Below are 12,521 nucleotides of genomic sequence, written 5' to 3'. Positions count from 1 at the left end.
GATTAGAATACAGCGTTAAAGTTCCCAGAACACGTCACAAGTCTGAACACAGAGGTTGGAGTCGCTTCCATGATTCAGAGGAGGAATCCAATGGCACCGTCTAAATTTCCGTTGGCTGCATCCAATGCCCGCATCGCCTCCTCTCGTGTAAACCCGAGCTCCGTAATCTTCGCAATGGAGTCCTGCGGCCAACGGGATGATTGCGCCGGCGCCGGCCGGGTGGTAGTGCCGGGAGTTGACGATGAGGCCGCGGTAGTGGATGTGCTGGCACCACTCGGCCCTTGACCACCACGTGCCTGATGGGTGACCGCTCCTGTGCGGGCGCCGACTTCGGCACCATCTGCGCCTTTGATCATTGGCTCATCTTCGAATTCATCCTGGAGGTCTTTGGGGATATCGGCTTCGCCTAGGAATGGCACCGCTTGGTCCTGTATTACGAGAGCCCCCTGCTTGAGGTCGATACAGGCCTGGTGTCGCTTTAACATGTCCAGACCCAGAAGCAGATCGATGTGCTTCCCTTCCATGACGGTGAAGGAACACGGCAGAAACATGCTTCCAATTTTAATTTGGGCGGAGTGTACTCGACCTAGGATATTCGCCGTTCCGACACCCTTGGCAATCCCTCCATACCGTTGGTCGACCAAACGCATGATGTTGCACGCAATCGCGCATTCCGGCGACATGATGGTCACCTGGGCGCCTGAGTCGACGAAGGCATTGACCTTGTGGCCGTTAACCTCGACGGGAATGTACAGCATGTGTACTCGTCCGAACGCTGTGATTCCAGGTTAGTATCCGGTTGCTCTTCTGGGGGCCCATGAAACCCACATTCAGGGTGATGCTCCATCGCGTTGTGGAGATTCTCTGTCACCGCATTTTGCCGGATGATCTCTTCGATCTCCCTCTGGTTCTCCGGATTGAAGGGGTCCGCATTCAACATAGCAATTCGGGCCTCCTTCTCCGCCTCCAATTGAGCCTCCCGTTGCTGTTGTCCGACCAGAATTTCACGGAACCGCTGCGGATCATTGGCGGCTTCTGCTAATTCTGGGTTCTGTCGTCGGACCGCCTCTCGCACGCGAGGATCGCCCAGAATATGTAATCGTATCGTCTCAGGATCGGGGGTCATCGCCTGTCGTCGTTGAAGGTTCTGTTGAGCGGCCGCAGAGGTGGCGGCGCTGGGTCCTCCGACCGTACGGGCGGGTGCTTGAGGCGTCCGTAGCGTTACATGGACCCCCAGCATGTCTCCTTCACCAATTCCGACTTGCTCCAGGGTGCGAGCACCATCGCTAAGTAGTTGGTTATTGTAAACGAGTCGTTGATCGTTGGGAGGGATGGACGTTTCGCTCTGAACGATAGCTTTGAGGAGCTCGACGGACATGTCCCCACCGACCTCTAGGGAAATGATATCGGAGTCGGCCTGATCGGCGCGGATAACGCTGACAGTAATACGCCTGGCAAGATAGACCGTTAGCCCCGGAACCAAATAGCAGGAGATGCTGGTTCCGTTCGGTTGTTTGCTCACATTGTGGCTCACAGATCGAATGCGGGGAAGTTCCCAGGGGGAAGATTGGGGAGGATGATAAGGGAACCGGAGTCGAAAGGAGGTTCAGGTGAGGTCTAGTGTACAGTGAGTAGAGTTGGCAAAGAGGATAGATAGGCCGTTAGTCGCCAGGTTGTTGACAAGCGTGGACAGGCGTAAGTAGAAAGGTGGGAATTGCAGGAATGGAGTTAGCCCAACAAGATGGGAGGAGGAGCAGTGCAAGGAGTGTGCTAGAGGGACTAGGAAAAAAATGGAGGGACTCAGGGAGGAAGGAGAGAAAGACAGGGTATGTATTCTTGGATGGACCGACCAGAGAGGAGCAGATTGGACTGGGGGCGGAGAGAAAGTGTGACGTCCGGCTTCCTAGGTACCCGTCCGTATTCGTCGTCGGTTGTTACCTAGATATTAACTAATTAGTCACTGGACAGTTAGTCTGCTAGGTACTATTTGGGTTGTTTGGAGGGACTTTTGGAGTAATCCACGGCATTTAGCCTTGAAACGTAGGGGATTTTACCAGCTCTTTTTGATTCTCCTGCTCTCTGCCTTTTTTTTTTTTTTTTTTTTTTTTTTTTTTTTTTTTTTTACCAACTGGTATTAAAATCTTCTAGAAACATCGTCTCGCCAGGTCTAGATCCATATGACTAAACTACGTTAACTGACTCCCTGATATATTAAGAAATAACAACATCTAGGACAATAGGAATTATAGGAATACTCAAGGTCCATCCATTGACAGATCTCATGGTGTTTGTATTGCAGCCTGATGCCACGAGGCTAGCCCATGACATCACTTTCCTGGATGGCTATAATATCAAGCTTGATATATAACATGGAATAGACCTGCAGAACAAATAGTACATCAATGGATTGTTAACCCTTGAACAATGATGCTTTAGTCCCGGTGATCCTCAGCTCGCTTAGGCAATAACGCCGGCCCCAAAGACCCGCTAAGTTGTTGACAGTGGCAGATCTACAGCCACTACGAAGGCCCGTGGGCTTCTAGCTTTGCTGCGAATCGCAAAAGTACCCCAACTTCATTCCTACATCCTATCTATTTACCAGATATAGAATTTTGCATCCACACCACCAGGCGCCTTCCTGGCCGTTAGTACCGAAAGCCCCTAACTATCCCTAACTATAATGCTCTCAAACAAGTCACCTTTCAATCATGAGCCAATGTTCGGCTTATTCCGTTATCAATGTCTACCCACCCCGCCTCTTCCCCTCCCGCCACTGCCTTGATAGTTCCAAGTTGACCTGCGACTGTCCCGATGTGGAGGGGCAGGACACTACAATAGCCACTATCAGGATTAGTCCAGCAACCTTCATCCACAACGGAGTACAGATTGATGCCTCCCACCAACCCACAGCGACATCAACCTCCGGGATTAGTGCTTAGACGATGCTGGATTGCGGCTTTTAGAGGCTAGTCTGCATCAATTAGGGTCACATGGCGTGAGCGACGTGTGTTTGCTAAATATAACCCCGGCTTCATCCACCATACGCTGATGCTTCTTGAAAAAAAGTTTCTTTCCTTTGGCAGCCAGTGATCGGCGTTGTAGTGCCCTTGTCCGCGGGATTCGTTCTTCTTGACAGTCAACATTTCTGACGGTTGTCATACAAGAGAGAGCCTTGCTATCTATAGTACAATCGGTATTGTACCCGACACTTTCACGTGTCTTTCGAGCCGGCTGATACTTAGAATCCTACTCCCGTATATGTCAATAACAGATTGAATATTCCTGAAATGTGAAGGCTAGATCTGGCCGAAAGAAGCCACTCGCAAGACTAAGAAAGGTCACGATTTGAGACGGTCCTAAAACGTCATGGCTGGCTACGCAACTTACCAAGCTCCGGAAGAGTCGTATGATAACAGTGTGTTATACGTGTTACGACCTTTGGCAAGAATATTCATTCATCTGAATTCTAGCACACGTTTCATCCACTAACTCGGCAGAAACCACCCCACCTATAACTTTCATCCCTCTATAAATCATATGGTGCAGGGTAGGGAGCACAACCAAATTCACACCTTCAACTTGCAACCTGGTTTTGTGGCCTGATACACGCGAATCACCTTGGATGGCACCACCTGGGACTCTTCGGCGTGCGACATAAACACGGTGCTCGACTTAGTACCAAGCAACCTTGGGAGGCTAGCAATGTTCGGAGATGCCAGCACTGATCTTACCACCTTGCGTCTAGATTTTCACAAGTCTTCATAGTCGAAACATCTGCGGACGGCGACTTCCGAAAACTTATGGTATGATCGGATAAGTGCGTGCATGGATCGTGAAAGCAGATTTGGCATCTCAACTCTTCCCTCAGTGAATCGGTTGTTAGGATTTAATTAGAATAGGCAGTATGCATTTTACCCCCTTGCTATTAGCCAGTTCATGCAGTCGAGCTTTCCACGAGGCATAAGCAGACCAGGTTCTGAAGATAAGTGCGGTTTCTTGATACAAGTGGACTATGTTTGAAAGTGGACATTCAAGAGTTGCTGGTCTTCTGGTTCTAATCTGGTATTCCCAAGGGCAGGTTTTTGGGATGAATCCAGACGAAACCACGCTGGCTATTGAAGACAGGATCTGAATAGATCTATCCGGCATGAAACATACCCACATTCTAAGTCGCAGAAAATATCCTGTATGGAGTGTGAGATCTTGAAATGTATCCTTCTTGTGTATAGTATATCATCTGGTGCTATTCGCTGTCGAATACATTCATGCGTCTACCTTGAAGTGGATTTTCAGTCCTGTGGTTTAAATAACCATGTGCATAAAAAGACCGACTCTGGTAGAATACAAACGATGCCATTCATATCTTCGTTCCTTTCTCCGTTTATTCTGTCAGGATGAACTCGTATTGTCTTTGCGTTGACACAGTTAATATATCATTGTCTTTGGGCACTGATAGGATCTCATTCTAGCTTACACCGGTATCCATATCGGCTGTTATAGCTAATTGGCACCAGCATGGAGCACCACATCTATAAAAGAGTGATTTCTTGCATTTATTTTCGCTTTTATACCACTGCCTTTCAATAAAGGTCAACTCACTGGTCTATAAGCCCGTTGTCACATAGTACTTATGGATATGCAATTATATTCCACCGCATTCAACCTCCAAGTAGACATAATATCACAGCTCCCAAAACTGAAGGCATGCTAAATCACGCAGATCAATTTCCCTTTCGTGTTGCCACTCTCCAACAACTTGTGAGCTTCCACAATTTCGCTAAATTCAAAAACCTTCTCAATAAAAACCTTAAAAGTCCCATCCTTGAGTCTAGGAAGAGCATGCTCAACCAAAGAATCCCGTAACTTCCGCTGATACTCCAACTCTCGACTGCGCAGCGTACTACCTTCCACACGAACTCTTTTGAAAAGCAACGCCGAGATATCAACATCCTTCGGCAACTTCCCCCCGCTCATCAAACCGAGCAGAACAATCCGACTATCGCGTGCCGCGCTGTTGAGGTTTCCCTGGAAGTAGTTCGCGCCAACAAAGTCAACAATTACATCGACACCCTCGTCGTTCGTTGCTTTCGCGAGTTCCGCGGCCCAGTCTTGCGTTTTGTAATTGAATGCGGCGGTGACGCCTAGTTCGTTGACTAGGAAGTCGACTTTCTCCTGTGATCCGGCAGTAGCGTAGATGGCTTTCGCTCCCTCCGCTTTGGCTAGTTGGATGCCGCAGATGGAGACTGATGATGCACCAGCATGCCATAGGACTGATTGTCCAGGTTTGAATCCTCCGATGAGATATAGAGCCTGCGAGGCGGTGATCCATGTCTGGGATGATTAGCCCTTAGTTTCAGATTCTAATGCAGAGTATTTCTTACCTCCGGAACACCGGCAGCCACTTCCCAGGAGAGTTCTACAGGCTTATGAACCAGCATTTGTGTGGCCACGACAATATACTCCGCATATGCCCCTACATAACCATATGAATTACTACACCCATTCGCATGAATTGAAATAGATAGATGACAAACCTCCATAAGCAAGCCCAAACACCGCATCACCAACTTTGAACCCGCATTCAGAATCGGCGCCTAATTTCTCAACAGTACCGGAGAACTCCACCCCCATCGTCTGCGGGGCCTGCGGTGGGAGGGGATATCGTCCCTCACGCTGGAGTAGATCCATCCGGTTGAGACCGAAGGCTTTGACGCGGACTAAAGCCTGGCCGCCAGATGGAATTGGCTTCGGGATCTGGCCGATTTCCATCGCTTCTGCGGGGCCCTTTCCGCCCTGGACGACTTACGTTTGTTAGCTTGTGATGGAGGGGAGGGAGGAGAGGGGTTGAATTTGACCTACCGACTGCTCGCATTGTTTCGGACATTATGCTTTGGATTCTACGGATATGTTGAGTGGAAGAAGTGAAATCGAGGCATTGATAAAGGAATTTATAACTAGATTCTTGAACAGAGCGTCGTTGGCTGGAATAATTCATCACCTGACGATGAATTAATAATCTGGGGCCTTCGGATATCTTCGGAGATCTACGGAGTTCTAGCATACTTTCTCGTCATGACTTTCAAACTCCAGTTCATATCTATCTTCTTGATTTAATGTAAGTCACTTTAAATGTATAGCTGCAGTGTTCTTGATCCAGTATTTTTAATTATTTACTTAGGCAGTTGCTCGTTAACACTAAAGGGGGGTAATCCAACGAGTGTAGCTTCGTCGGGCCTGTCAAGCATTCACGTCCACATCACCCTCTGGATCCTGCGCTAATGGTATTCTTAGAGTTAATGAATGTGCTTGGAAGTAACCTGTAGTATAAATGCTACACTACGCTCCGCAATCAAGAGAGGACGGGCCGAAGTACAATTTGCACATTGCCGAGTGAAGAAACGACTGGCCGATGTTTACGGAGTTTCTAAACCGAAATGCAGGATGTGGGAATTAGTCTCATTATCGATGGATGCTGATTATGGGATATGAGTGTTGTTTTCAATTCTGGAATTTTATACAACCAGAGATGTTTATTCAGCAGTACTTTCGGAAGCCACTAGAATCTTATAAACCCTATCATCAACCCCAGCGCATAATGTCGACACTTCTCTGGCATATGCAACTGCTGTCAGGGTAGCATAGCCCCAGTCATCATTCTTATGGGAACCCGCATAATCACTGAACCCCTTTCTGATCAGACAGGGTTTCACCAACAACGCGGGCAGCTTCCATCTCAAAACACAAGGCATTGTTAGCAGGATCATTGGCATACCGATCTCTTATCATCGCATCTTTGATCACCGCAAGTTCCCAGATGCGATCGTTCCGTAACAGACTACAATCTGAAGTCCCCCGGTCTGCACCTTCCGCTATCTCGCTACCCAGACACTCTGGCACGCATCTCCAGCCTGATGGGTATAATCAGAATGGTATAACCGATCACACACAGGACGTCAGTACTCTTCCTGAGAGTCCATTCGCTTCACATGTACAACCACTCGATCCTCCCCAGTAAGGTCATTGTATACCCTCCTTATTTGACGGATGACGCTTAACGGGGGATCTGGCTGCGCATCCAGATATCCCATTTGCTTTAACTCCCGACCTCGGAGACGTCTGCCACAGTCATATTGCACCACACCGGGACTGGCTGTATCAGGGACACCCATAGCCACATCTCCCAGACGGTTATTTTGCTGTGCAGTGAGAGAGCGCCGGACCCAATACCAACATCCAGACGAATTTCAAGTTTGGAAACGACTGAATCATGTCCCAAGCGAGTCGAGCGACAGAGACAGTGCCATATCGACCCGAGGGTAGGTAACCAATGACTGCATGATGGCCTCTGATCAGCCAAAAGCGTAGGTGTTTGGGTCGATGATGTCGACAGTGCTGTCGTCAACGTCGTCAAACTTAGTGTACAGATTCGATAGGAAGCATCTTATTCTTCTTGTGATGCGCAGATCCAGCCGACGGTGAATGACTTTGTAAGTATATATTTGGTATTTATTCCCTAATGGAATTGGTATATGTCTCTCGGGGATGAAAGAACACAGAATGGGTGATATATAAGGTGCTATGAGTCAGACAGTTTAATATTGTTTATGTCTGGTTGCTGAATGCGCGGTGAATTGACCTCTGGAGTCTCATTGAGATGAAATATCATGTCTCCTGTCCGAAGAAGTTGCTGGGGGTTATTGGTAGAGGATTGTGACAACAATAGCTTATAAATAATAAAGACATATAAAGTATTGTTTTCCTTTGGATTGTCTTTACACTGCAGTTTTTATCCTTGGAGTTTGGGATGGCTGTTGGGTGGTCTAGTTAAGACTGGCACTGGTCTCAGACTTGTCCTCTGTTACAAATACTTAAGCAGTCCAACACATGATAGTCAGATATCAAAAAGACTAGGGACATAGGTTAATATGCAGACATGCTACAATTTCGATTCCTGGAATGATCGATGCCCTGAAACCTGCCCAGCAGGCAACTCCACCCCCCAAGCAATCTGACAATCCCAACGAAGATGCTCATCGGTTAACAAAGTCCGAGATGCATCAATAGACCGACTGACAATATCCCTCCACACCATATCCCCAACACCACCCTCTCCCATGAGAATCCAGCGACGCGTAATCTCCCCCGCCACGGTGTCACCGTCGCGCTCCGCATCCAATGCCAGCAACGCACCACAAAGCACCCACGCCAGGGTGAACAGGGCACGACGCCCATCAGCCAGAATCAACCGGGCGTGTTCCGTCGCCGACAGCCGAGACAGAAACCCAGACCAGACGTGCTTCAACGTCGTCAAAAGTTCCGGGTCCCGGATCAGGCCCAGCGCCCGGTCAAACCAGGACGAAAACACCGCGAGATGATCACCTTTCAGTAGATGACGCACCAGCTCACTGGCCAACACATTAGTCGTTCCTTCCCAGATCGAATTCACGGCCATGTTCCGGAGGATTCGCGAAATATTGAACTCCGGTTCGTCGGGTTCATCCATGTATCCTACTCCGCCCATGGCTTCCTGGCATTCCTGGATACCTGCGATGGCGTTCTTACTGACGGCTGCCTTTGCTATCGCTGTTAATGCACGGAATACCACCTCGGCTTCCTTCCCTGGGGCTGGGAGATGTGGTACCGGTGTGGAAACGCCGTTGTTCTCGACCACGCCCATCACGGCAATAGTGAAGAAAGATAGATTCAGAGCTCCGCGGTGTCGAACTTCCATATCGGCCAGCAGGTTCAAGTGCATAGGGATAAGCCACAAGGGTTCACCGACAGTGGTTCTGGCCTTTGCGAAGCTCTTTGTGATACTGATAGCGCGTCGCCACGCAGCCACAGACCCGATAAAGGTGTGGGTGCGGGTGATGTTCAGAAGCGGCGCGATGGTCGAGACGCCCCGGTCCACAGCGCCGACAAGATGGGCGCGCATATCCTTGAGCTCCAGTTCGGCTGTTGGGAGTTCCTTCGTACCCAGCTTATTTTTCAGACGGTGGATGCGCACACCGTTGGAGACTTCGCGCAGTTTGGCGCCGTCGGATACCGTCTTTCGCAGAGGCGCAAGGAAGGTGCTGAGTTTCCCGGAGGGTGTTTTAGCCAGGAGAAGCGAGATGTTGGCATCTGTGGCAGACGAGAAGAATTTGAACCCGTTGACAAGGTAGTCCCCTTCGTTACGGGACGATGGCGCGTATGTCGCCCAGGTCTCAGTGTTTTGCACGTCGCTGCCTCCGGCGCGTTCTGTCATCCATTGGCCCGAGGTCCAATGGTTTTCTCCGCGGGAGATCAGCTTCTGATAGATCTGGTGGAAGGGATGCTCGGCGGGCAGAGATGGGAGCTGTTCGGAAAGTATGAGTGCTGCACCGTCGGTCATGCTAATGGGGCAGGAGTAGAGTCCAGAAGACGGCGAATAGAGGTAATTGCTATATGGATACATAAGTTGAAGCATCTCCCACCTATAGTCACACAACTTACACTGCGTATTGGACCAGTCTCCGCTCGGCTCCATAAGTCTTTTCATATCCCAAGGCCACCACTCTGGGGATTGGTTAGTAGACTAGACAGTGAACAGTGGATGCGAACCCACCCATGACGGGCACCCCATTTCCCCAACTGTTTCCATCCTTCGGCGGTAACGAGTCGATCGTAATCATATCGCTCGCCCCAGACATTGTGACTCTTTACATACGGCTGGTTTCGCTCCGCATCTGCGCTCCATTCGCGCACCTGGTCTGATATAGCCTCGGCGCCCAACTGGGTGAGATGCGGTTGGACCTGGCCAAGGGTTGAGGAGGGAAGGTACCCTAGGACATATTAGAATGGTAAGTTTCTGATTCAGGAGAAGTTCCACGCACAGGAAATCACCCGCTGGAGAGTCGTATCAGAGACATAGGTATTCTCCAACGGCTCAAGACGCGTGATGTGTCCGTGGTCAGCGGAGGCAGGCTGTGGCCGTGATGCCATGACTGGTATATTCTGTACTTGGTTAGAAGATGGATGAACGAGGTGTCTAAAGTCCATGAGCGATGGATGTCCAGTCCATCATGTTATTGAACGAGTCACGAGCCCGAGCCTTGGCTTTACCTCGGTTAGTACGGAGTCGAGTCAGGGACTTGAATCATCGGAGCTGCAGATCCTGTGGTATATAGCTGCACAAAGTTAGAACAGGGCGGTGGCAAGCTAGAGATAATCGTATGCTATGTATGTAGATTGATAGAATAAATAGTAGGTTTCGCGGTAGTATGGCGTGACATCACGCCGCGTGGGTGACCCCCATATATTTATTAAGTTCATATTCTGGTGTTCGGGTCAGTCCGAGGTGGCAATAGAGTATGCGATTGTTCCAATGAACTCAAAATAAACCCAAATTAAACACTTTTATCTCACGTAACTATAAATTCCACAATACTAGGATCATCCTTGAAGAATATGCAATCTTTACAGCAAAAGGAAGTGCATGAATACTCCACTGTGTTGTATCCTGACGATTTCTACCGAATCGAGGAGGGGTTCCTTTCCCGAACGGGACTAGCTCTTCGGAGACTTTTACTCAATCGTTCCTCCGCCCGGTGGGGTGACTCAGCACAATTCACCAATCAGGCACCCTGTTGATTTTGCAGGCACTAAGGCAGCAAAAGTGGTCCTGGTGGAGATTTCGAGAATATTTGCGTCAAGCCAATAAACCGGAGTCTATCGAGTATCTCAACTCCACTGTCTGCGCCAATGATTTGTAGGGTGTCGGATGAGCAATATAATGTCTGCGTCGATTTGAAATCAAACTTGAGTAAAGTTATTCAGCTAGCTTCGAACAACTCGTGAAGATTTAAACCACGTCGTCAGACACATTTCTTCTATTCACCCTCTCGTCCATTCCATCCCTCTTGTTTGACAATGACACGCGCAGACGGATACGTTGAACCTGCTCCGGGAATTTCCTACTTCACGCCGGCACAGAGCACGCCGGCTGGGACAGCCGCCAATCCTCAGAGCAACGGAAAAAAGGTGCCGAAACTGTTCCAACCGTTGACCGTGCGAGGGGTGACGTTCCAAAACCGCATTGGGGTATGTTTACTTTCATACATACCACCTTGTTCAAGACCTGCTAACAATATATCTACAGCTGGCTCCTCTCTGCCAGTATTCCGCCCACGATGGCCATATGACCGACTGGCATGTGGCGCATCTGGGCGGCATCGCTCAGCGCGGACCCGGATTGTTGATCATCGAGGCGACCGCGGTGCAGGCCGAGGGGCGCATTACACCGCAGGACGTTGGTCTGTGGAAGGACTCGCATATTGAGCCAATGCGTCGGGTGATCGACTTCGTGCACAGTCAAGGGCAGAAGATCGGTGTTCAGCTGGCTCATGCTGGTCGTAAGGCTAGCACCGTGCCCCCATGGATCACCACCGCGGTGACAGCCACGGAAGAGGTCGGCGGATGGCCCGCCAACGTCAAGGGACCTGGTGATATCCCCTATTCCGATGAGTTCCCGGCCCCGAAAGCCATGACCAAGGAGGATATCACGGCGTTTAAAAACGCCTGGGTGGCGGCCGTTAAGCGCGCCCTTGCTGCCGGATCGGACTTTATTGAGATTCATAATGCCCATGGATACCTTCTGTCGTCGTTTTTGTCGCCGTCAGCGAATAACCGCACCGACGAGTACGGCGGTTCCTTCGAGAACCGTATCCGTCTCTCGCTAGAAATCGCCCAGTTGACCCGTGACACGGCTGGGCCTGACGTTCCGGTGTTTTTGCGTATTTCGGCCACGGATTGGCTCGAGGAGACCCTGCCCGAGCAGGGCTGGCGGTCTGAGGATACTGTGCGATTCGCGCAGACGCTCGTTCAACAGGGTGCTGTGGATTTGATCGATATCAGCTCCGGGGGCGTGCACCAGGCGCAGAAAGTCATATCGGGACCGGGATTCCAGGTACCGTTTGCCGTGGCTGTCAAAAAGGCTGTCGGGGATAAGCTGTTGGTGGCCGCGGTGGGTGCCATCACCACGGGCAAACAGGCCAACCAGGTGCTAGAGGAGGACGGAATCGACGTGGCTCTAGTCGGTCGAGGATTCCAGAAAGATCCCGGTTTGGCCTGGACGTTCGCTCAGCATTTGGATGTGGAGCTGTCGCAGGCAGCGCAGATTCGCTGGGGATTTACCAGTCGGCGCACAGGAACGCCGTATATTCAGCCTTCTGTTTATAAGTTTTCGCTTTTTGATTAATGATGTCTATAATGTGATATGATTTAGACCAATAGAAATTAGAGTTGAATGTATTCGCGAACCCATGGTTATTGAAACCTCTGGTAAATAATCCGATGACACCCACAAGCCGTCTTCGCCATCGACATCATCACTTCCGCATGCGGTAATGCGCTGCACTTTATTGGGACTCCAAGAACCCAGATAATCTAGTCTTCGATCTTCACTCAGACCAGATCTACCGTGGGATGAGGGTATCCAGGATTAGCTGTATTGAGGAACTCACCAAATTACCGAGTTTAGTGCATTCCAGTTGCCATTATGG

The 12,521-nt window shown here is 49.8% G+C and overlaps 5 protein-coding genes across 5 annotated transcripts; 1 reads left to right on the top strand and 4 right to left on the bottom strand.

Moving 5' to 3' along the window:
- Positions 1-74: 74 nt before the first annotated feature.
- Positions 75-3,656, bottom strand: ddiA (putative DNA damage-inducible v-SNARE binding protein Ddi1; the record flags this gene model as incomplete). The annotated part of the gene is made up of 4 exons (XM_033570210.1): positions 75-775; positions 829-1,451; positions 1,535-1,617; positions 3,573-3,656. The coding sequence occupies 4 exons, from the start codon at positions 3,654-3,656 to the stop codon at positions 75-77; spliced, it is 1,491 nt and encodes a 496-aa protein (XP_033426242.1).
- A 1,051-nt stretch (positions 3,657-4,707) lies between these two features.
- ATNIH1004_005555 (NAD(P)H-quinone oxidoreductase) lies at positions 4,708-5,884 on the bottom strand (the record flags this gene model as incomplete). Its single annotated transcript, XM_033570209.1, has 4 exons — positions 4,708-5,331; positions 5,382-5,473; positions 5,535-5,801; positions 5,860-5,884. The coding sequence occupies 4 exons, from the start codon at positions 5,882-5,884 to the stop codon at positions 4,708-4,710; spliced, it is 1,008 nt and encodes a 335-aa protein (XP_033426241.1).
- A 791-nt stretch (positions 5,885-6,675) lies between these two features.
- Positions 6,676-7,169, bottom strand: ATNIH1004_005554 (uncharacterized protein; the record flags this gene model as incomplete). Its single annotated transcript, XM_033570208.1, has 2 exons — positions 6,676-6,901; positions 6,961-7,169. The coding sequence occupies 2 exons, from the start codon at positions 7,167-7,169 to the stop codon at positions 6,676-6,678; spliced, it is 435 nt and encodes a 144-aa protein (XP_033426240.1).
- A 767-nt stretch (positions 7,170-7,936) lies between these two features.
- ATNIH1004_005553 (putative acyl-CoA dehydrogenase) lies at positions 7,937-9,963 on the bottom strand (the record flags this gene model as incomplete). The annotated part of the gene is made up of 4 exons (XM_033570207.1): positions 7,937-9,422; positions 9,475-9,537; positions 9,587-9,803; positions 9,855-9,963. 4 exons carry the CDS (start codon positions 9,961-9,963, stop codon positions 7,937-7,939), a joined length of 1,875 nt encoding a protein of 624 aa, XP_033426239.1.
- A 927-nt stretch (positions 9,964-10,890) lies between these two features.
- On the top strand, positions 10,891-12,217 carry ATNIH1004_005552 (NADH:flavin oxidoreductase/NADH oxidase; the record flags this gene model as incomplete). The annotated part of the gene is made up of 2 exons (XM_033570206.1): positions 10,891-11,061; positions 11,120-12,217. 2 exons carry the CDS (start codon positions 10,891-10,893, stop codon positions 12,215-12,217), a joined length of 1,269 nt encoding a protein of 422 aa, XP_033426238.1.
- Positions 12,218-12,521: the final 304 nt, after the last annotated feature.

Source organism: Aspergillus tanneri (assembly GCF_003426965.1).
Source record: "Aspergillus tanneri strain NIH1004 chromosome Unknown AapTan_4_pilon_pilon_pilon, whole genome shotgun sequence".
In the NCBI taxonomy this organism is placed as follows: domain Eukaryota; kingdom Fungi; phylum Ascomycota; class Eurotiomycetes; order Eurotiales; family Aspergillaceae; genus Aspergillus; species Aspergillus tanneri.
Note: the sequence above shows the minus strand (reverse complement) of the source record. Positions and strands in the feature narration are given on the sequence as shown.